Raw genomic sequence first — 24,190 nt, 5'->3', positions numbered from 1 at the left:
ATATATGTGTGTGTGTGTGTGTGTGTGGTGTTATATATGCATTCATGTCAGTGTATGCATTTATATGTGGGTGGGTGCATATGTGCATGTAGAGGCCAGAGGTTGATTTTGAGTGTCTTCCTTGATCACTTGCCACCTTTTTTTTGGGGGGGGGGGCAGGGTCTCTCACTGACTCAGGGATAGGCTGGCTGGCTAGTTGTGTTCCAGGGATTCATCTGTCTCCAACCTCATCTTCCCCAGCCCTGGGATTACAAATGCTGGCTGCCATGCCTTACTTTTTATGTGAGTGCTTGAGGATCAAAACTCAGGACCTCATACTTGTGTGTATCAGCCATTTTAATCAACTGAGACATCTCTCCGGGACCCTTGCTTCCCATATTTCTTTAGTGATTTCCTATGTTTAAACCAGTATATTTGGTGCTATAGATTGAGCGAAGGGAAATAAGAATAATAAACAAAGAGACCTTGATTTTGCATGTAGTTTACTGCTGTCCCTTCAATTAGTTCTCATCTACTCATGGAAGCCCAAGATTGGGACTAGGGTGGCTCCCAAACAGTCACATCCCATAGAAGCCCAAGACAGTGGGGTTAGGGTAGCTGCAAACAGTCACATCTCATCTTGGCAACTTCCAGCTCCTTATTAAACAATAAATAATGATTTCTGGACATTTATACAGACTTGAGAGAACTTTAACTTTAATTCTTAACTAGCTCTGACAGCCAAATTAGGCCAGATTACAGCTCAGTTTATATCTCCCACCACATTGGAGCCTGCTGATCAATGGTAGCTCACTACCTGTTAAGCCTGTTTTTACTTTCCAAAAGGCATATGAAACTGAGGTCTGATCTTGCTTAGAATCTGAATGATATGCTTGACAAATCAAAGCATTCATTTATAAAGAGAAAGGATACTCCACTATTTCTCCAAGTTTGGGTAAGCTGGTATGCAAATGAACTAGTGTGTGTGTGTGTGTGTGTGTGTGTGTGTGTGTGTGTGTGTATATATATATATATATAATTTGCGGACCCCTGGAAGATTAAATTTGTTAACTAAGACCAAGCTAATCTCTTTCAGTTTAATTTTAAAGTTTTCTGCCATCACTATAGTCATCAATGTCTGTTTTGATATTTGAAGTTGTATTGAAGGATTTGAATTTCATAATTTTTTTTTCTATTTGAGACAGGGTCTCCCTGTAGTCCCAGCTGGCCTGGACTCACTATGGAGAACAGGCTAGCCTCAATCTCATAGTGGTCCACCTGCCTCTGCCTCTTGAGTGTTGGGATTAAAGGTGTGCACCACCATGCCCAGAGTTTTGAATTGCATAATTCTAATGTATTAGGAGATGCTGAGTATTATCATATATTGATATTTATAGTTATGGAATTGAATCTTCCTTAATTATTTTTCCTTTTCAATAGAACTGTGGCAAAGTGTTTGCTTTACAAGTGTGTCACTGGTCTTCCTCATGTTGATACTTTCTCAGTCCTCTCTCTCTCTCTCTTTCTCTCTCCCTCTCTCTCTCAATATGTTATTTTTCTGTTGATTTTATTTTTTTTTAAACTAGGTCATTTAAAAACAATCTAATAAGGAGTTCTTTCAATGATTGCAGATCTGTAAGGCTGCTTGGTAGTATTCAGAAACATGACAATAGTTAATGGTGGGTTTTCTTGAGGTTTATAGTCTTCAGTAATGATCAGGAGTTATTTGTATGAAAATGTAAACCAGCAAGACTGCGTTTATACATGCAAACATTTTCAGTAGGTTTGGTAGCCTGAACAGACCTCCCTCCCTCATACCCTGTCTCCTTGTGTCACAGGCACACTCACTTCAATAGCTGTGCCTTTGGTGATTGCACCCAGAGTGGGATATAATGGGGATTAGAATTTATTAAATCAGTTACATCAAAACAGTAACAGCAATTGTCTCACACCTGAGGCTGAGGACCCAGTAGCTGCATGGCCAGGGGGGTCTCAGCAGCCAGAGTAGTCAGCCTCACTGTGACTGTCTCACACTGGAGAGACCAAGAAGGCTGTAGTTGCTCAGTGTATGGGACAGGGTGCCAGCAGTGAAAGTCTGGAAACACTGGTTCTCATGTCAGTAAAGGAATCAGCAGCACCAGGGTGATCACATGGCAAGAGGGAAAACCAACAGATAAAAGGCAGATAATCTTCCTTCTGCCACACCCTTTTTATCTGGACTGCTGCCAGAAGAAGGTAGCATATTTAGGGTGTGTTTTCTTACATTAATTAAAGCAATCAGGACGATTCTTTTTCTGTTGTTGATTTATTTATTTTTATTTTATGTGTATGAGTGCTTTGCCTCTCTGTATGTAAGTATACCAAGTGCCTGAAATGCCTGTGGAGGTCAGAAGAAGGCGTCGGATCCTCCGAAACTGGAGTTATGAATAGTGGTTGGCTGTCATATGGGTGCAGGGAACTGAACCCAGGTCCTCTACAGGAGCAGCCAGTGCTCTTAACCACCGAAAATTCTTCAGTTGAGGCTCCCTACTCAGGTGATTCTAATTTGTGGCAGGTTGCCATTAAAACCAACCATCACAGGGGCCTTCCTGAAACATAAGCCCGTCAGAAAGAAACTTTCAGACCGAGGTGGCTTTCCTTGAGGCTGTCAGAACAAAGCAGACCTTGGTGTCTGTCCTCTTTCATGTGTGTCTCTCTTTCCTGTTTCAAGAGCCTTAATACTCCTTTGATCCTCTCCTCATGCATCTTGATAGTCATTCTCATTTGTATTTTCTTAGCAAGAAGCTGTTTGTATAGAGCTTAGCTTTGGATCATTTTCCCCCCTCCTTTGAGCTTCCCTACTTTCTCTTTTTCTCATGGTAATCTGAATGATATCCATAGCATTTTTGATGTAATTCAATATATTCATTTGTGGCATGGTAACAGCTGCAGAGCCACTGGGTGCAGCTTTCAAAATATAAAGAAGCTCTCATTTTTTTTTTTTTTTTGCCCAAGAGACCCATGAGCTGTCTTCTCACAGCTTGAAAAGGTCTTCTTTTATTGACTTTAAGTTTCACCTTCCAAAGTGTTAAGAGTTTCCATTCAAGCATCAATTCTCTCTGTAGTTAATCACATACAAGTTTTCACATTCATTTGTGCTACTCTCTAGAGCCACCAGGCCCAGAAATGATGCATCTGTGGACTAACAAAACTCAATGACCCCGACTTTCTCAGTCATCACTACGGACAAATCTCACCACTCTTGACCAGTTGCAACCAGCCATGATTCTTGTGCACCTGTAAAGAGGGTGGATGAGTGATCTTTCTAAAAATATGTTCCGGAAAGTTGCTGCAGAACTGATTGTATTGTTTGCATGTAGCTTGCTTTGGGTCAGAGAAATCCGTGTCACTGAGGACAGTGGCTGGGTATGGAGCTGCTTTCTGCCTTGTTTCCTGCTCTTAATCTACAGATGTGTAGTGCATGGCCCTGTGGAGGCTATTCTACTACTTTGCAAATGTGTTGCAAAATTAGACCAGATTTCTAGATAAAGCCCCAAGGTTAGAAGGCTATCTGATTTGGTTGATTCCAGTGATAATTTGTTGAGCACCCATGTTCCAATCATGAGCTAAGTAATTCTTAGCCAACAGCCCTGTTAAGTACTTCCCCTTGTTTCATAGATGAAGGCTCTGAGGTTTAGGTAGGACAGGTAACTTGCCTAGGGTGATGTAGCTCCACAGAACCTGGGCTTGATGTCAGTCTTCCCTGGAAGCTCATGCACATGGCTCTGTGCTAGTCTATCTTCTTTCTTTTCAGTCAGCTCTTGGCCCTTGCAGTGTGGCAGGCTGAGAGCTACTCCAGTGGCATTTGACCTTCACTGATGGGTGAGACTCTATAAGTGTGAATGGTGGAGCCAGTTAGCTGCTCAGTAGAGCACTGCCAGCATAGACAGAGGGTGCTCTGTCACACAGTGGGGCACTTTTCCAGTCTTTCCATTTGGGATTCCAGTGTCTCAGAATTGATCTCAGAAAGGGTACTTGTATGGTGTTCATGGGCCCAGGCTGAATGCCAGCTGTCCCGATATGCAGTCAGAGCTGTGGAGGGACAGCTGGGAGGGCTCTGAAGGAAAGGATGTGAATTATGGTTCATGGACTCTCTTTCTCTGTAGCTGGATCTCATTTGCTGCTTGCTGGAAACCAGTTGGAGGAAACACAGCGTTCATCCTTGGGTTCTTCACCTGTACGCAAGTATTTTTCAATCTCTTTCATTATGGTGTGCAAAGAGCCAGAAACACTTATGGCTGCCTGTTCTTGCAAAATCCGTTTTGCAACATTACTTCACAGCAGTTCTCACCAGCCTCAGTATCATCTACCTTAGTTTTATATTCAGAATTCAAAGTCACTTCAGCTTTTCTCTATCTATCCCTGACATGTGGGTGATGAAAAGCATATGGGTCCATTATTTCTAGGGGAAATTTCAGTTGATACAATTTATAATCTATGAGTGTACTGTCTACATGGTCCTCAGGTGTTGGCATGAGTATGTTGTAAGACTCTAGGCCTTTGGCTAATGGTCACTGTCTCATTTATGAAGCTTTCTATGGGGCCTAGCACTTGGTGTGAATCCCTGAATGTGGCTCTCAGAACCACTGTTTAGGACAACCTTGGCTGACAAGCTGTTTTGATATTTTTTACCCAGTGATAGGCGTGGCAGTGCTGCAGATTTTGAAGTCTTTCACCTCATGACCAGGATTCTGGAAGCTACTGACAGTTTGTGTTTACCTCTGCCTCCAGGTAAGTCTGGCTCTCTTGTCCTTTGGCATAATAGATTTGTTCTATACATGGTCCTCAGGTGTTGGCATACTCTAGATTTCATGAAGACACCCGGCAGCTGTTGCAGATAGGCATTGAGGTTGGTCTCTGCTGGCCAGACCTCCCCTGACTGCTAAACTACACCGTAGCATGCTACTACTTTTAAGGAGCCTTACCAATTGGTTCCCACACACTTTTTAAAGCTTAATTCGAACCACTGGTTCTAAACTAAGGAGCTTTCTCTGCTATCTTCAGGCCTAATTTATTGTATGGCAATGCCTGAAGGCTGACAGGAAGACGTCATCTCTCTTGGTGCCAAGAACTAAACTGATTCTTAGGTGCCTAGAAGCTAAAAATTTCCCTAAGATTTTGAGGGAGGACCTGATTGGGCTTCAAAATACCTTTAGAATGTATGTGTACAGTTATTCATTTAGCTGGTCATTTGTTCAGTCCACAAGCAGGTGTAGCAATTGTTTCAAGGCAGGTAATGTGTTGGAAATTAGAGTAGTTGCAAGCTTTAGTAGACAGTAGGATGATGTGTGTATATCAGTATCCTTTATAAGGAACGAGTAAGCTCCTGTTTGCCATAATTGCCTGTGCTTGTTATATTTTATAGTGAGAACATCTAACATGCACCCTGACTTCTTAAAACTTTAAATATGCAGTATAGTATCAACCAGACACACAATGTTGCATAGCTCTCTAGAACGTTCTCATCTTACGTCACTGCAAGTTTTAATATTCATTGGACTGCAGTTTCCCTTTTGTCACCTGATCTCTGGCCATCACCTTTCTATGCTGCTCTATGAATTGGACTATTTTAGACCCTTATTATAAAGGAAACTATGTAGTATTTGTTCCTTTGGTGACTGTTTTATTTTAAGGCACATAGTGCTCTTCAGGCCCACCCATGTTGTCATGGATGACATGACAATTTCTTTTTACAGCTAAGAAGATTCCACTGTATGTATATTCTATATTTTCTTCACCTATTCATCCATCAATGAGCATTTGTGTTGTTTCAATATCTTGGCTATTGTGAATAATGATTTAATGAACATTGAAGTATACAAATATCTTTAGAAACCTTGATTTTAATTCCTTTGGATACTCAGATCCAAAGGAATCTGAGTTGGATTACTGGATTGTATGCTCATTCTTAATTTCTTCGAGGAGGCTTTATACAGTTATTCATAATGGCTGCATCATGTTGTAGCCCTGCCAACAGTACACAGGCTTCAATTTCTCCATGTTCTTCCAACACTTAATGGTGTTTTTTGGTAATAACCACCCTGAGGGGTATGAGGTAATATTTCATGATGATTTTGACATGTATTTCCCTGATTAGTGATGTTAAACATCTTTTTATGTAACTTGTATGTCTTCTTTAGGGAAAAAATGTCTCTAAGTCTTTTGCATGTTTTAAAAGTTGGATTATTTTCTTGTTATTGACTTTAATATTTTTTGTGTTCTGGACATTAACCCCTTGCCAGATTTATGGTTACATGTATTTTCTCTCCCATTTTCTAGCTGCCTTTTCACTCTGTTATCTCCTTTCCTCCCTTCTCCCCCAACTGCAGGCTAGTGTAGCTCAGGCTAGCTTTGAACTCATTATGTGGCCAGTGCTGGCCTTGAACACCCGATCCTCTTACTTCTACCAAGTGCCGAGATTACAGGCATTAGTACCTACACCATTACTGAGATTAAAGGCATTAGCATCACATCACACCTGGCTTCTCCGTTTCTATTAAATGTTTATTTTCTTTATGTGATGTGGAAATGAGAGGGCTGAAGTCACAGTGGATCATGTATGTGTGAATACATTATGTATACATGTGTGTAAGGGTGTTTGCTTTTCAGATCTACCGGTCTAGTGAGAACTATTTGAGTTCCAAGAGTCCAAGAGTGAGGCCCATAAAAAGGAAGTGGTTGTTATTTTTGTCTTTAAAAAGCACCTGTATTTCTCTCACTGGATACAGCAAGGCCAGCAGCCCTAAAGGATGAAGATTAAGTTGGTGGAACTGATGCCTGGTTATAGTAAAGCCCCTGTGCCCTGTGCTCTTCCCAGAGCAGACACACAGAGAGGAGAACAGGAACAGGCCCCTGAACTTGGGACTGTACCACAGAGATAGCAGATCGAATGCCTTTGGGGATGTTCAGACAATGAACACAGGGCTGGAAAAGGACTTCTAAATACAGGAAAGTGATACGATTCATGATATACTATAAACATTTCATCAGAAATAACTTTGTGATTTTATTAATCAGGGAAAGAATTTCTAAATCCACATGTAAACACTTATGTTGATTAGCTAGTAATACAATTTGTTTTGATTAGGGAAACTAGTGGACTTGGCTCACTTTTAGCCCATTCATATCCGCTTGAGGATAAAGTCTGCCCTTCATCTAACCCTTGATGTTGCCAGGAGTCAGGCCTGTTCCACTGCTCATGATTCATATGTTCAGAGAGAAAGTTCCATGATTTCTCAGAATCCAAACCCCAGCTCATTGAGCATCATTCTTTTGCTATATATATCTCTGAGAGCAGGTGATGCTTCTCCATCATTCCTGTATCCATTCGGCTGCTCAGCCTGTGCATGTTGCCATGGGTCACTTCCCAGCTCCTCATTCCTTCTCAATACCCCCACCCTCTTGTACATGTCCAGGTAACAGTGTCCCTATGGGTCTAATCCATTCGTTGCCTGTTGGCATATTAATATTCCAAAATAAAATCCAAATCCTTTTTCTGTCCTACTCAAAAGTTTTTGGTGCCTCCTCAAAGTTGCCTAAATTAATAATTCCTTGCTAAGTCAGCATTTTGTCGATGATATATGCACTCATAGCACAGAACTGATCACGTATAAATATGTGTTTATGTTTGTGCTGAACTGACTGCCTCCTCTATCAGACTGCAAGGTGTACAGGAGCAGTAATGGTCCCTATTTTCTTCATTTTTGTACTACTTGTCCCCCTGCCTTGTGTGTGGAAGGGATTTGTTGAATAAATTAACCTGTCCAACCTGTTAATCATTCCTCTTTCACATCAGAATCCAACACAAATGAATCATTTCATGTTTTCTGAATGTGCTCCATGCTCTCTTACCTTTGGTCTTCTGTTCATATTGTTCCATTAACATAGCTAGTTACTGAGTAACTACAATCCCACAGCTCTCTTCAGGCCATTTCAACCTTTTGTTTACTATTTATAGGATGCTGGGAAATTTCTCAACTCCTGTGAATCTCAGTTTCTCTGTCTATGAAATGGGAATCTAGTAGTTGCATCTGATAGCATTGGATATGGATCAGGTCAGCTAAGATTCACATAGAGCGAAGGCCTTAGGGCATGTTTGGTGTTAGCCACTGCTCTACCATGCTGAGCTCTTCATGTACCCGATCCAGTCCTTATTACAGCCCTACAGGAAAGGTATTGGTGGTTCCATTTTAGGGATGAAGAGATGGAAGTTCAGAAAGGCCAGCTACACAGAGCTGGCTAAAGAACTCAGTAGGATTCTAACCCAGGTCTGCTTGAGCCCCACCTGGTAATTTATATGCACCAACATGTTCCCTTGTCTCAGTTTTCACTCCTGGGACTTGATTTTCTGACTCTTGCCTGGTCTGGTATTTTCTCCTGGTGTATCTTGCTTTTATCCCTTGTTACTAATAGTGTGTATAGAGCTCTGCATTTCAGTGTTTCATAGTCCCACCCTTGAGAGTTTGGCTTGAGAAAGCCTATTTCCCTACTAAATTCCCACAGGAATGTCATCCACATTTGTGCTTTCTGTCATTTCAAGTAGACCCCAAAACTATTAACTCCTGGTCCCAGTTTTTTCTCCTTCAGCAAAATGGTCCCTATCCCAACAACCTTTAGCTTGGACATAATGAGTGTGAAGACTTCCTGTTCTCTTTTGCTATAGAATTGCAATATGTTAAAGTGTAAAGTCATTTTCATTGAGTAGGCTTTGGCCTAGGAAGGGATACAAAGGTAGGGAAACACATCCTTACTAAGGAAATTACTACATAACCAGCACGACGCTTAGTACTGGTGACACAGGAAGGAAACTTGGACCTTATCTTCAAGGAATTCAGTTGACTCTAGACCGCATATCCCAAGCTAAATGCTTTATTGACATGATCTGACCCATTCCCTCTGGAACTCAAAGATACTGGCTGATCACATCGACCTCTGCATCACTCACCCTAGGTTTCCACTCTCTGCACACGATCCTTGGGGTTCACTGTCTCCCTCTGCACAACTTGCTGCATTACATTGATAATGGAGTGCTGCGGCTCACTGAGACAACTGTCGTAAGGCTTATGAAAGGTAAGCATCTCTGAGTTTGCCAGAAGGTGAGTTCCAGTCTGGGTACCTCCAGAGCCTACTTTCTGGATGTGCAACACAGAACCTAGCTGCACTCAGAGCGGTTAATGTTCAGCTCAGTGTTCTGCAGTAAATATTGAAATTCTTAATATTTGAACATTTACTATCTTGTTTTTTCTTGGCTCTGGGCCCCACAAAGTATATAGTTGGCACTGTTGAGTATAATCCATTTCCCGGAACCATCCTTCAGGCTAATAACTGAAAGCACTTTAGCCCTTCAAGAAGCCCTAAAGGACTTCAGAATCCCCATGCAGTTATTAGATTTGTTTTCTGTACATGAGGACATTAGAAGGCTAGGAGTCTGTAAGCTTGTTTCTTAAGAAGTGTCACGAATGGGTTACTTTCAGCTGATGAATTCCATCATTAAAGTTAGATTTGAGGCTGGGCATGGTGGCACTCACTTTTAGTCCCAGCACTTGGGAGGCAGAGGCAGACAAATCTCTGTGAGTTTGAGGCCAGCCTGGTCTATATAGTAAGTTCCAGGCCAGCTAGGGCTACAGGGAGACCCTGTCTCAAAAAGACCAAAAAAAAAAGAAAAGTTAGATTTGAAATGTAAGTAATGAGAAATACAGTGCTTATATGAACTTGATCTTTAAATACTGTCGGTAGCATGATCATTCTCACGTAAGTCATTTAATGCATGTGTTTTGGTAACATGTATCAAAACACCATTCTTCAAAGTACCTTATACTTTAAGTTAGTTGATAAAATTGCTTTGAGCTGGCAGCATGATTAAAAATAAAATTCCAGGGCTGCAGAGATGGCTCAGTGGTTAAGACTACTGGTTGTTCTTGCAGAAGACTTGGGTTCAAATCCCAGTACCCATATGGCAGCTAACAACTGTTGGTAACTCCAGTCCCAGGGGATCCGACAGCCTCTTCTGACCTCCATGGGCATTGCAGGACATGGGTGTACTTACCTACATGCAGGCAGTACATGAATACACATAAAAAAAAAAATCCAAGCCTGGTGTGGTGGTGCACACCTTTAGTCCCAGCACTCAGGAGGCAGAGGCAGGCGGATCTCTGTGAGTTCAAGACCAGCCTGGTCTACATAGTGAGTTCCAGGACAGCTGGGGTTATAGGGGACCCTGTCTCAAAAAGAACCCCCCCCTCAAAAAAATCCAGCTGTGTGTGGGTGGTGCACACCTTTAATCCCAGCACCTGGAAGGCTGGGATCTCTGTGACAGCGAGGCCAGCCCAGTCAAAGCAGCGAGTTCCAGCTACGGGATACAGGCAGTTGGGGATACAGAGAGACCCTGTCTTGAAACAAACAAACAAAACAGAACTAAAACAAAAAAGCCACCAAATTAAAAAAAAAAAACAACAAAAAACCCCCTTTATGTATTTCAAAGTCCTTAGATTAGCCTGAAAATGCAGTATTAGACATACCTGGATGAACTGCTTAAGCTTGTTGAGGTATTAGAGTGGATCATTCTGTTTTATTGGCCAATCTCTAACTTTCTTACAGATCTGGACAACACAGAAAAAAATGAAAAACTAAAATTCGGCATCATTATGCGGCTTCCTCCGGTAATCTTCCCTTAAGCCTTGGTACCACACTCCTTCAATTTTATTTCTTGCAAGAAGAGCATTTCCTGGCTTTTGGCTGAAGTCTACAGAGTTTAATTTTCAGTCCTTTCCAAGAAATCCCATCCATTCCCACCCTTCTGCTGGCTGTTCCCACTGAGCCTGCAAAGCATGTGCTTCTCTGGCATGTCCTGTGCTGGCACAACACTTAGAGAGATCATTTACCTAGTTCTCCTCTTAGGAAACCACACTAATATTTACATCTGAGTCTGAGTAGGAGAGAGAGGGGAAACATGTGCCTTTGACATTTAAACTGATAAGAGATTTAAACACAGGTGAGGTCAGAAGGTTCTAGAACTGCATTTCCTCCTCCTACCACATTTCTGTCCACAGGAAAACATTACCTACTAGGTCAAAGAAAGAATGAAAAACATGAGAGGAAACTGTTATAAAGGCACTCCTTGCTTTTTGGGGGGGAATATTAGTCATAAATATGAAAAGATGAAATTCCGCAGCAAGGTCTTTCAAACCTCCGACTTCGTAAACTCCCTGACCTGGGAGCCTGGCCAGCCCTGTCTGTTCCTCCTCCACTGCACTTCCTCTCGCACTGTTGGTCCTCCCCAAAAGGGATGTCCATTTGCTTTCTGGACCTACTAGTCTTGCTTAGTAGCCGTCCCTCCCCCTCAGCAGTTTACTAAAACAAAGACGAAAGTAGAAAACAAAGCATATTTTTCCCTGGCTCAGTCTCCCTGAGGAACATTGTTGAACATTAGTTTGGTCTCCCAGTCTGACTTTTTTCCCTGTATTCTTAGGGTATTAAAAGTTTCTAGGCATGGCAACAGCAGCAAAATTTATGTAAACACACACACAACCTTTAGTTTCCTATCATATTATTACTTAGGGTTGGGATGCTTATCTCCAGCTTCAAAGACTCACAGATAAACGTCATTCCAGAAGGAAGAATTTGGCAGCACTGATAAATAAGCTGCTTTCCTCAAGGTAGCTATCGAGGGAGTACTTATTCAAAATTCAGAATCCTACCTCATGAAGCATGACCTTGCTCCAGTGCTCATTAATCACAAAGGATCTGTCTTTTAGAATAGCTAGCTACGTGAAGTCATGAATAGATATTGGGTATATTTGATGCACTGTGAGCTGTATTCTCTGTATTTTTCAATTTACACTCTAGCTTATTGGCAAGAAGATCTGTCGGCTTTGGGATCATCCAGTAAGTTCCAACATCATTTCAAGGAAACATGTGACACGACTGCTTCAGAACTATAAGAAAGAGGTGAGTATGTGAAATCCAGCCACTAAATGTGGGATTCCATCTCATCTGCCCATTTCAACATGTCCTATAGACAGGAATACTGATTCTTATCACTTATTAAATTTAAATTTGGGTTTGTCTTGGAGAATCAACTAACATAGGAGGTGGTTTCCTTTTAGCCTCGGAACTCTATGATTGACAAATCATCATTCCCAATAGAATTTCTGCCTCTGAACTACTTCATTGAAATTCTGACAGATCTAGAGTCCTCCAACCAAGGTAATTCACTCTGCTCACAGTCATCAGTCCCCAGATACATCAATTACTCCCTGCTCACATTTTGTATTATTTTCTTCCCTAACACCCTTTCCTTATAAGTAGGTGCTTACTACAGTTGACTTAATATCAATATACACTTTAGAACCTTAATTGCCAAAGGAACAATTCATCACCTTTGAAGTTTTAAAAGGGCTTGTGGATTTAAAGCCTATTTAGTTGATGTGAGTGCTCTTTCTTGGTACTAAAGTTTAATGAAATTTAACAACACACTCTCAAAATAACACATTCCCCTAAAATATAAAATGATGATTTCAATGAGTTATGGGAACAAAGTTATAAATATTCCACAGTAACACAGACTCTGTCCCCCTCTCTTTTCCCAGCTCTGTATGATTTTGAAGGACATGACAGTGTGGATGCAGAATTCGTAGAAGAAGCTGCTCTGAAGCACACAGCCATGCTTTTAGGCTTATAGAGGAGGACACACAGTCAGTCTGCTTTGGATAATTCAATCTTGTGTAAACTTTCCTTTATTGAGAATTTTTCAGCAAATTTGGCAACAAATCAGAATATATTGAAGAGCCATTTGAGTTCCAGTTTAGTCCTTGCCCAGATACAGCAAGCTGCTGTATCTCATTCCAGTTTTGAACAACCAATGAACAGTCATGGGCAGAGAAGTGGCCAATAGTCCAAGAACACACGAAGTGGCATGAACGGTGCTCTTCCTGGCTCAGCAGGCCAAAGCTAGTTTCTACTACACTCCAAAATAAAACAAAAAAAAAATGTAGAGAACAGTGCTTAGAGTAGCAAAAACAAGATTCATCACTGATAAATAACAGAAAAATTAAATGTTATAAAGAGGATTAAACAAAAACCTAAATTTGGACTAAATTAAATCTGCCATCTCTAGCATAGAGAAATATTTGTAATAAATAGTAGATTGTACATATGACATTTAGAGTAGGGTTTGGTTTTGTGATGGTTCAGATTGAACTGTAATTTTTTTATGTATGAAGGTTTGATTTAGTAATTTCTTATCATTAAACACAAACTTAAGTGCTGAAAGCTTTGGTCTGACTCTTCCTATTTTTTGAGCATAGCCTTTTTATTTGCATGAGACATCTAAAACTTTATTTTTATTTTATGTGTATGAGTATTTTGTCTGCATGATGTAAGTGCACCACATGCATGCAGTGCCCAAGGAGGCCAGAAGAGGGCATCAGATCCTCTGAAACTGAAGTTATGGAGGCTTGTGAGCTGCCATGTGGGTGCTGAGAACTGAGCCTGAGTCTTCCACAAGAGCAGCCAGCAGTCTTAAACCACTGAGCTGCCTCTCCAGGCCCTGTGTGAGGCATTTTGAATCCATGAGCATGTTCCTGCAGATGCCCCCATGTGACACCTCATTAGGTGTTGCATCTTTCTTTGCCCCTTCTGTCTTCTATGGTGACTCCATCCTGCCCCATAAGTGCAGTTATTTTCTAAGTCCACTCATAATCTTCTCTCTTCTTGCTGCTTCTCTTCATACATAATGAAATTTTGATGATTCTAAATGTCACCAACTGGTACACTAATTCAACTTATTTTCTAAAATCATTGTATTCTCAAAATTTTTCTAGCTTATAAAATTTTCCTTTTTACTTCAAATACTTTATGGACAGCAAGGCTCAGAATTTTGGTGCCAAATCAGCAATGCAGCAATAATGTGTATTCAAATTACTAGATGTAACAAATTATTCTCTACTGGAGATAGCAGATTTTATTTAGTTCAAATTCAACTTTAATAAGAGTATTTGGGTCTGGTGAAATGGCTTAGTGTTTAAGAGCACTGGCTGTTCTTCTAGAGAACCTAGGTTCGGTTCCCAGCACCCACATGGCAGCTAACAACTGTCTATAATTCCAGTTCCAGGGGGATCTGATACCCTCTTCTGGCCTCCACGGGTACTGTACACACATGGCACACATACAGCATGCAGGCAAACCACTCACATAAAATAAAAACAAATAATTTTTAAGATTTATTGACTTATTTACTTATAAAACTTTGTGTATGTATGTGGGTGTGTAGGGTGTGTGTGTGTGTGTGTGTGTGTGCATGTGAGTGCAGGTGCCCATGGATGCCCAAAGAAGGTGTTGGATCCTGTGGAGCTGGAGTTACAGGTGGTAGTTAGCCATCATGTGGGTACTGGGACTCGGACCAGGGTCTTCTGCAAGAGTAGCCAGTGCCCTTAACCACTGAGCAATCTTGTCAGGCCCTCATTTCATTTTTTATATAAGTCAATTTGTGCAAGGTATGTTTGTTCCATCAGATAAATCTTGTCTTCTCTTAAGCCATTACTCTTACAAGCAAATACTGTTCACAGCTAACTTTTGTCACACATTTTTTTCTAATCACAGGAAATTGAACTCTTCAATGATCTGATAAACACCAAATTTTGTTTGCTTTCACTTTGATCAGAGTATGTCTAAAGTATTAAGAATTTAAATTCTATTTATCAGATATATGTAGGAATCCATTTTGAAGTTTACATCTCTTCTACAGAAAAGGAATTTTAGGTCAATTCTCCAGTTTCATGTTACAACCTAAATTTTCTCAAAGGTTTTACAATATTTGATTTCTCCAAGCCTCTTAGCCTTTGATACATGCTTTGAAAAGCAAATACCTCTTATATACATGTATGGACACATACACATTAATAGCATTCAGAAGCTTTGAAGTGGCCATTCCCCCCTTGAAAAGTAAATACATGTCATCCTTCCATTCTGTCCCTTGAATTAGAAATTGAAATCATTTCAGATTGTTCCTGTGACTTCCTAAAGTTGAATTTATTGGACACATATTTTGAGGTAAACATTAATTTGATCCTGATACTGTGCTCATAATGATTCAGTAACTTGCTATTTATTAAAGGGCAACACGCAAAATCCTCGACATTCACCTCCCAAATTCCAATCCTATAAAATAAGAACAATTCTTTTGCAGCTGGGCTGGTTACTGAGCCTTGAACATGAGTTTGCCTTTCTTATGTTCTAAGGCTCAAGCAGGCCATTTCCCCAACCAGGAATTCCTCTCAACTTAAAAAAAAATCTTCCATGCTCTAGGGCCAGATAAAAAAATTCCACCTGACTGTGATCCAAGACATTTTAGTACATGGTAGTACCTGCCTCTCAACCAGGAGCACATATTGCAATATTGGAAAAAAAGGAATCCATCCCTTTGAGATTTAAAGAAGCTTTCCATTCTCCAGTATTTAAACTTACTCTGTGTAGGAAGTTTTGATTCCCTAGAGGTTAGTAATTCCTACAACACAGGAACTATGTTTACATGTGCAGTGTTCCTTTTTATTAGTCACCTGCTTATACTTACCAAGGCATTCATAAGTAATTGTTTTAGAATGATCTTGCATCACAATCAGGCTAAATTCAGGACACACAAAATGAGAATAAATTTAAATTTCTGTTCAAGTTGGCAGGATAGGGGCCTGAAATAGGATGCATGATTTAGCAAAATAAAGGTATGCTATTTCTCTTAGTTATGAAGTAAAATTCATAACAGCTCCCAGTATAAAACATGTTTTAAGCATGTTAATAAGTGTAAAAACACAGGTTTCACACCCACCCTGAATCCTTGTATATGATAAAAATATATTGGAATCAGTAAAATACATGGGTGAAATTCAATAACGTTTGAGGAAATAAATAGAAAGTTATTCTTATGTAAGTTATAAGTACAGAATTTTGGCTGAGACTTGAACAAATCTAGTATCAAAGCATAAAACGGTCATGAATTTTCAGATAATAGGAAAAAATGTGCTTTTAATAAAGATAAGTTAGGACATAAATATTTTTGCAGCAAAAGAATTCTTGTAAGAAAGAATCACAGTGACATTGCTTGGCAGTGATAAGCTTCACGGCTGCCTTTCCATGGACCTCAAGTGCCTCATGAGGTAGCAGGGACAGGTCTTGTTTCATGGGCTACTTCCCTTTGCAGATGGTCAGCCCTTCTTTTTAAAGCGCACAAATAGAAGAGTATCCATTTTCCTTTAATGACAAAAAGACAACTGCTAATTTCTATGCTTCACTGAAAGCTATTTATTTTGTACTTCTATGGCATCTTGTTTACTATGTTACCAAAATGTAGTCAATATAAAGAGTGGAAAAGAAACACATGAGCAATGAAAATAGAAGCTTTGATAGAACTGTAGGAGAGTTTTGCGCTCCATCCAGCATCATGTAAAATGCAGTAGCTGGCGAATGTAAAAGGAACCCACACTGTGCTGTGTTGACTGTGCCTTACTGAAATGAAATATTAGTACTCTCCTGCTCACATTCTTTCACTGTGCTATGAAGCCTGGCTGAAGTCTTCCCTTTGAGAAGCCTGGATTGGTTCACATATTCAGATTTCAATGGGCTTTACAACGGGTTTCCTTATATGCCTCCTGTTGGCTCCAGGTTCACTGGGCTTAAACGGAGCCAAAGCGCCATATGGTTTGGGTAGAGGGAGCATGGTGTCTGCTTCAGGTATGTAGGCATTTGGACGCTGCTCCGCAGTCGTGTAAACACCATTGGGCAGCTGGCGATAATTTGCTTCTATGAACTCCTGCAAAGGAAGATATTTTTCATTTTAGTTTTCTGAATGCTCTTTATTGACTTCATCCTGGAGTCCTAAAAGCCAGTTGACTCTGAGCACTTTAGGCTTTGCTGGCTGATACCCATCAAAAGAAGGAGTACAGGAGGTTGGAGCCCCTCCCCATGTTGCATGTCACTGGAGTGACGGGTACAGCTCAAGCATCATGCAGAAGCTGGAGTTTAGGGTGGATCAGAAACTGCTGGGTGGGTTCCATATTCACTGTATTCCAACTCAGTTCTTCACAGTAAGCTCTTAATTATTTCCACATTAAAAAGATTTATTTTAAATTATGAAGTGTGTGTGTGTGTGTGTGTGTGTGTGTGTGTGTGTACATGTGAATTAGGGTGCCTGTGGAGGACAGAGGCATGGAGTTAAAGATAGTTGTGAGCTGCCAATATGGGCTGGGGACCAAACTTGGGTCCTCTTCAAGAACAGCAAGGTACTCCAGCCCCTATTCACATTTTGACAAAGACAGGATAGTATTTTTCCTTTGTCACTGATGAGTACATGTTACAGCAAAAGTGGTAAGAAGTATACTGGAACCAGAGGAGAAGAATGGTTAGCAGCTTGGTTTGACCTCAAGGTCCTCAATATTCTGTCCATGCTTCTGGAAAATAATCTGTGGCACTAAAACTAAACTCTTTGTGATGGAGAAAGTCGGAGGGCTACCACAGGTAAAATCTGACTATCCTAAAAAGGATAGTACCAGATGATGTAGAAATTATAAATCAGACCCTGTGCTGAGGTATTCCTGTGATTTGTTTGAAATATACCTTTTCTTGGGATAGAAAATTAATAGTGATTTTTTTGGGGGACATCCACTTGACAGTCTAAGTGAATTGTGTCCCCAGGATGTAGTCTTCTTGGAAAGAGATTCCTGATGGTAATCTTAAACTATTGAGAGGTCATGTGGTTAGACGGAAAGACTAGGTGCCAAATTTGCTGATGGTTTCAGTGATAGACCAAGGCCTTAGTCATGGTGGGAGGAGAAAGGGGTGACTTGGAGGTCTATGATGCATACCAGCTGCAGTGCTATAGAAGGCGTTGGTAACCATAATACTGCAGGGTTGTGGAGGCCAGAGCAGATGAACATAGAAGGGTCAGCTGTTGTGTGAGAAAGTGTTTGAGGACAGATATTAGAAGCCCACAGATAAAGTCAGTGTTAAAATGGTGATAACTATGCTGGGGGAGGCCATTGTATTCAGCCATATGAGCCCAGGAAACGACTGTGGGATATTGACGCTTCTCAGGTGTTCGTCAATGAGAAAGATAGCACTTCAGACTAGTAGTACTCTATCTTGTCCAGATAATAAACTCCTTTCTGGTAGCTACTGAGAATGTGCAGTAGGGTGAAAAAAATTAGCACATACAGGTTGAGCATGTCGAATCCAAAACCCTGATATCTAAAATGCTCCAAGTAGATGTGACAAGTAGAAAATACCATGGCCTGATGTCATATGGATTGCAGTCAAAATACAAATAAACTAGAATAGTGTATAAGTAAAAGTATAATAGTATATAAATAAAATAATGTATAAGGCATATGAAACAAATTAATTTTGTATTTAAACTTGGGTCCCATGCCCAAAATATTTCATGATGTATATGTGAACATTCTAAAAATCAGAAAATTCAAAACCTGCCTTTCAGATCAGGGATCGTCAGCCTGATTCATGAAAGAACTGATCTGAGGACAGCCTTTCCTGGTATGCTTTGTGGCAAAAGGGTTAAAGCTTACCTGAGACTTCTCAGCAGTGGCAAAGGCATACATTTCTTCATCTCGAAGTACCTTCAGCCAGTCTTTCTCGATCTCTCTGTTGAGTGGCAGGCCCTTTTCTATCCTGGAACTGCAGGAAAAGATGAATTCTTTCTTCTCCCTGACTTCCTTTTGGAGTTCAATGGTCAGGGCTTGTTTCATGGACAACTCAGCAACAAGAGCCATCATTTTCTCAGTAGCATTTTTGATCCTTCTTTGGTAGCTATTCATCTAGAATTGAAGAGCCCAAGGTTTAGTTAGTATAGAAATGTTCCATGAGGATGTGGAGAAAACAGTAGATTACTGGCTATCTGTGGTAGGGTAGTCTTGCCTGAAGAAAACAGGGATTCATTGGGACTTTATAGAAAATCTCCCAGAGTCTCAGGGATTGAACCTATCTTAGTGACTTTTCTGTTGCTGTGATTAAACACTGATGAAACAAAGAAGCAAATGAACAAACAGACAAAAAACTTGGGGAAGAAAGGGTTACACTTCCAGGTCACAATCCATCACTGGAGGAAGGCAGGGCAGGAATTCAAGCAGGAACCATGGAGGAACACTGCTTACTGGCTCACCCTCTGGCTCACTCGCTGGCTCATGCTCAACGATCTTTTACTGCTCAGGTCTACCTGCCTAGGGATGGGACTACCCACAGTGTGCTGGGTCTTTCCACTTTTAATCATCTGTCAAGACACTCCTTTACAGACATGACCACAGGCCAGTTTGATCAAGGAAATTCTTCAGTGAAGGTTCATACCTCTCAGGTGACTCTAGATTATGTCAAATTGACAACACTAACCAGGTTGTGTAAATAAGAGAAACAAGGAGAGAAATAGTGTTCATGTAGTTACTAGCTTCCAAGGTGGACAGCATTGAGGAGGCTAGCTGAGTGTTTATTTTTAAGAGGTGAGAAGAGGAGGGTGTCCTTGATGCCTAAGTTCTGTCTCCCTTTTGCCATATTATCAGTTTGAGCCTCTCCAGCTATGTAAGGGACTTCCTGATCACACTGAAGTGGTTTGTGTTTCTCTAATCTTATAAGCGACTTCCAGAGACTCTGCCATTGGCTTTGACAAATCATCCTTCTCTGAGAGGGGAATTTATTTTGAAGAGGGAAGGAAGGCCTCATTTGCAGAAACATGGAGTATACAAGCTTAAATAAACCTCAGCATTCCTTATTTTATGAGGACAAGTTGTATATTACATAACTGTGATTAGACTCTTCAGAGCGGAAGTACAAAGATCAGATGAAAAATGGTGTTCTCACCAATTTTTTAAGCTGAATATTTACAGTAGTTTACTATGTAGCATGCCAGAACTGTTTCTAGAACAGGGCTGATTCATTCATGAATGCTATTCTAGATTCTATTACATGCAAGACCTTAGGGAAACTCAAAGAAATGAGGAAGCATCACTATCCTCTGGAGCTCCGTCTGGGGCATAGGTATCCACCATTATCAGATAAGATCCCGTACTCTCAGGGTGGTATGGCTGTGGACTCAATCACCTTCATCTGTTTTCTTCTTTCTCATCCTGCTAGACCAGACCATGTGAGCTTCACATGGTATGGCCAGTGTGCCCCTTCCTCTTTGTTTCTGCCTCATGTGTAGCATGTCAATACATAGCACGCATTCAGTAACTATTGCTGACACGTTAAGCCCTGTGCTGGAGGACAATCCAAGGTACCGTAAACGGCAGGTGAGTGGAACATTTTCTACTGTGCATGTTATGATGCTTTTGCCTCTTGTGTCACCAGCCCCCCTCCCACCAGGGTTACTTTTAGAAAAGCTTTCAGTAGTGCCACCCCTAGCAGTTTGGAATCTCCAGTCCTAAAGTCTTAAGTATATTCTCTCAGGAGGGGCCACGTTCCTGGCCTTTCTTCACTAGTCAGCCCTGGAGTTGTGTGGCTGCTGTTTGCTTTAATGGTCCCTTTCCATCTCTGGGTTCTGGATTCTGGGTTTCTAGCATTTTCTACTCAGGCCACTGGATAAGTGAAACTTTCTGTTCAAAAGGAACTAGAAAGGATCTCACTTTGTATATTACCTTGATAAATAAAACTTATATATGGTCCTTGAAAAGCTTGGGCTTTCTCACCATGAAATGAAATGAATTCACTCAAGGAGCAGACTGAAACTTGTTCTGGACTGACTATTCTCTAAAAGTTATATCTACATGGTGGTATGTTTCTTTAGTCATAAAGCTTCATCTCTCTAGTGCTTCTCAATAAATGAAGCAGTCTGGAAAATGAAAGGTGATAGAGGAAGCTGGAGCAGGGAGGGAGTGGGGGCGGAGAACAAGCAGGAGTCTCAGGCAAACCTTCTTGGCTAAGAGCAGCGTGTCCTTCTTGCAAGTCTGAGTTTTGCCTGTGAGCCTGTTTGTGAGCTGAGACACCTGTTCATAGATGAACTCCTTTTCTAGTAACTTCTCCTCCTTCTTGGCCAGCTGTAGTTCCAGCTACAGTTGAAAAAAATTTCATGAGTTATAAAATGAGTTACATAAGATACAGTCTTCTTTCCTGGTTAGAGCCCTGTCTGATCCCCACTCCACAACAGAGACATATTGCCTTCTTAGTTGCTGAAACACCTCTGAAATGATCTGGATCTGGATCTAGGCCATGCCAGAACTGCCCACCCCAAACCCTTCCAGATACCAATGGGAGTTCTTTTGCCCATGGTGAACTCTGGCCCTCTAGCTCCATCTGGTTCCCCTGATGCATTTCTTTTAATAGGTTCCCACCAGGATGACAAATTAATGTAGGTATTCAAGAAGTCAACATTGGTGTTGGGCACCTTTGGAATCTTGAAACCATTGGATTGGTTTTTGGATTTTGACTTGTTTTAGCAAGTATCTGAATCAAACTTAGAATTTAAGACTAGATTCCAGCAAAAAGGAGATATTAGTGGTTAGAATAATGAAAGCTATGTCTGCCAGCATAATGGGAAACAGTACTGCAGGTATTGGTGAGTGAAAGATGTGGCTTTAAGGGAACACTGTTTACCATATCTAGCTTCTTGGCAATTTCTTCTTCAGTTAGATCTCTCCCCGGAATGTAGCGGACTCTGTTCTTACTGTCAGGATTTATAAATTGCTTCTCCAGGTCTTTTATCCTGTCTGTGCACTGTGAAAACTATGGTATAAGAAACAAGTATCAGCTTTGAATCTAACTCTGAAGCTTGGTAAATCTCTGTGAGGAACAGTCTCAGCTACGCGACTGCTTTGTTAAAGTGCGGATGAAGAAATGTGAATCCTCCCAAACAGGAATGATAACCACACATAGTTTTATAGGGAGAGATGTGACACACAGTGACAATCCAAATGCATTGGCTTCCCTACCAAATATCTGCAAAGTCAGACAATCATTTTTCCTAAACCTTAGTTTCCTCAGTTGCCACATGACGAGGCTCGATCCACGGGGTGAGACAAAACACGTAAGGACTTTAGACCATGCCCAAAAGTGATACAGGTAGACTTTTAGATTTTAATTGATGACCCTCTTCCCTATAAAATGAATTTTAGGTGGTAAGATTTAAAAATCGTGACAGAATTTATTAGTGACAACTCTTAATGTTCCCTTTGTTTTCTTAATTAGGAAACTAAGAAATAATAGTGATGCTTGCTTATCAAAACTAGTGTCTTCATTTAATTTTCCCTTTGGGCATTTAAGGAAATATGGTTCACTTTCCCTATAAAATAATTCTCTTGGGTCTTAGAGTATTTCGTGAGGTTTCCAGGATCCCTAAAATGGGCTATATTACAAGAACCAGAAGAATATGACTCATCATAATTCTTGGATTAGTCTGTTGAATAATTAAAAGCTGTTTCAAACAACTGAAAAGAAAAAAGCAATTTTAACAGAATTCTAAAAATGATGCAAAAAGGGAAAGAATAATAGTAATAAACCTAAGACTGAAACAAACAACAGGATATGACAAGGGTCTGGCTCTGGCCCAAAATTCAAAATTTCACATCACATCTTTCCAAGGAATTTGACTGCTGTGTAGACAATCAAATAATTAAGTGCAGTTTGAAAAAAATGGGAAGATTTCCACTCAATTCTTCTTAAGCTTACACATGGCCCCTATGTCTCAACTTATCCAAAGTCAGAAAGGGTTTCCATCAGATTAAATACATTACATTTCCCTAAGGTAAAAGTGAATTTGTATTTCATAGTGAATAATTGATTTTTTTCTATGAATAATTAACTTTTTATTATTTAAATTTTTAAATCATGCAAATTTCAGAACACATGAACTGAGATACATGCGCCTGTGTCTCAGCTGCAGCAATTATCAGCACACAGCCACACTGATTTCATCTGTGCCTCTGTCTTCCAAGCTCCTGCTGAATTGAACAGTCAGTCCTAAGGTATCAAACTGTCCTTTAAATGTCTATCTCTCTACCTACAGATTAGTCCAGCTCTCAGAACTCATGAGAAAAGTTTCTTTGTGCAGTGGATGGTGGTTAATGCAGAAACACACTATTGGTCAAAGTGCAGAGAACAAGTGTCTGTGGAGTGCTCAGCCACAAATCGGGCATCTATGGCACATCCCCTCCCCAAGGCTCAGAAACCATCATGGAAGAGGGAGTAGAAAGATGGTAAAAGCCAGAGCTTGGGGAGGACCAGAATGAAACAGTGTTATCTGGGCATGACAGAACACTGCAGTTATAAACTCATGGCAGCTGTGGTTACCTGCACGAGACCTGCATAAGATCAACCAGTTAACATTCTAGCATGGAGTGGAAAAGGGTTCATGAGGCCCCACCCCTAACTGAGGAGCTATGGACAGTTAGTGGTTTCTAGAGGAGAGAGACTCAGTATTCTTTAGGGGTGTGGCTCCCAGTAGGTTGGCCACACTCCAGAGGATAGCCCATACCTAAGAGTATAAGGGTAGCACAAATTGGAGTAGATGGCTTAAACAAAGAGGATTAAAAAGTTGCAGGGGTGGGGGTGGGGGCAAGGAAGTAGATCTGGGAATTGGGATGAGTTGGGGGTGAATATAATCAAAATATATTGAATGAACTTCTTAGATAATTAATAAAAGTATTTGTTAAAAGTTAGTCCTAGATATCATACAATTTCATCCATATTACTTAAAAATGCTTTTTATTTTTATTTATTTTTTTATTTTTTTTATTTTTTTATTTTTTTCAGACTCAGGTCTCATTGCATACCTTAGGCTGACCTCAAAGTCACAATATTCCTCCTGTTTCAGTTTCCTGAGTGGTGAGATTACACATGTGCACTACTATGCCCAGCTTAAGAAACAAGACTTTATTGGGACTGGAGAGATGGCTCAGTGGTTAAGCACCAGCTACTCTACCCACATGGCAGCTAGCAACCATCCTTTACTCCAGTTTCAGGGGATTCTGACACCCTCTTCTGACTCTAAGGGCATTGCCCAACACAGGTACACTTACATGCATGCAGGCAATACATTCATACACATAAACGAAAAAAAAAGATGACTATAAGATAAAATTTAACCACAGTATCATTTCACACCTAAAATATTAGCTATTTCATATGTAATGTCTACCTAGTTTCTTATTTCTCCATTGTTCTATAAAGTATATATAGATACATTCAT

The 24,190-nt window shown here is 40.6% G+C and overlaps 2 protein-coding genes across 12 annotated transcripts in view; one reads left to right on the top strand and one right to left on the bottom strand.

Annotated features, from left to right (window-relative positions):
* Positions 1–13,005, top strand: part of Gsap (gamma-secretase activating protein) — a 108,991-nt gene extending 95,986 nt beyond the window's left edge. For 7 of the 9 annotated variants that reach the window (XM_029562359.1, XM_029562358.1, XM_008830776.3 and 4 more), the window contains 7 exons: positions 4,125–4,195; positions 4,655–4,749; positions 8,968–9,087; positions 10,615–10,676; positions 11,863–11,964; positions 12,123–12,222; positions 12,606–13,005. In XM_029562359.1, coding sequence (XP_029418219.1) covers positions 4,125–4,195; positions 4,655–4,749; positions 8,968–9,087; positions 10,615–10,676; positions 11,863–11,964; positions 12,123–12,222; positions 12,606–12,697 — 642 coding nt within the window. In that variant the 3' untranslated portion in view covers positions 12,698–13,005. The remainder of the gene's footprint in view (positions 1–4,124; positions 4,196–4,654; positions 4,750–8,967; positions 9,088–10,614; positions 10,677–11,862; positions 11,965–12,122; positions 12,223–12,605) is intronic. The other 2 variants (XM_017797554.2, XM_017797553.2) reach the window with 2 other exon arrangements.
* A 3,286-nt stretch (positions 13,006–16,291) lies between these two features.
* Positions 16,292–24,190, bottom strand: part of Ccdc146 (coiled-coil domain containing 146) — a 169,281-nt gene continuing 161,382 nt past the window's right edge. For 2 of the 3 annotated variants that reach the window (XM_029562357.1, XM_029562355.1), the window contains 4 exons: positions 21,601–21,729; positions 20,919–21,056; positions 18,588–18,836; positions 16,616–16,819 (listed from right to left, as the gene is read on the bottom strand). In XM_029562357.1, coding sequence (XP_029418217.1) covers positions 16,616–16,819; positions 18,588–18,836; positions 20,919–21,056; positions 21,601–21,729 — 720 coding nt within the window. Of the gene's footprint in view, positions 16,820–18,587; positions 18,837–20,918; positions 21,057–21,600; positions 21,730–24,190 lie in introns of all 3 variants that reach the window. The other variant, XM_029562356.1, reaches the window with a different exon arrangement.

Source organism: Nannospalax galili, unplaced genomic scaffold, assembly GCF_000622305.1.
Source record: "Nannospalax galili isolate Female #2095 unplaced genomic scaffold, S.galili_v1.0 scaffold312, whole genome shotgun sequence".
Lineage (NCBI taxonomy): Eukaryota > Metazoa > Chordata > Mammalia > Rodentia > Spalacidae > Nannospalax > Nannospalax galili.
This window is presented reverse-complemented; position numbering and strand designations above follow the sequence as displayed.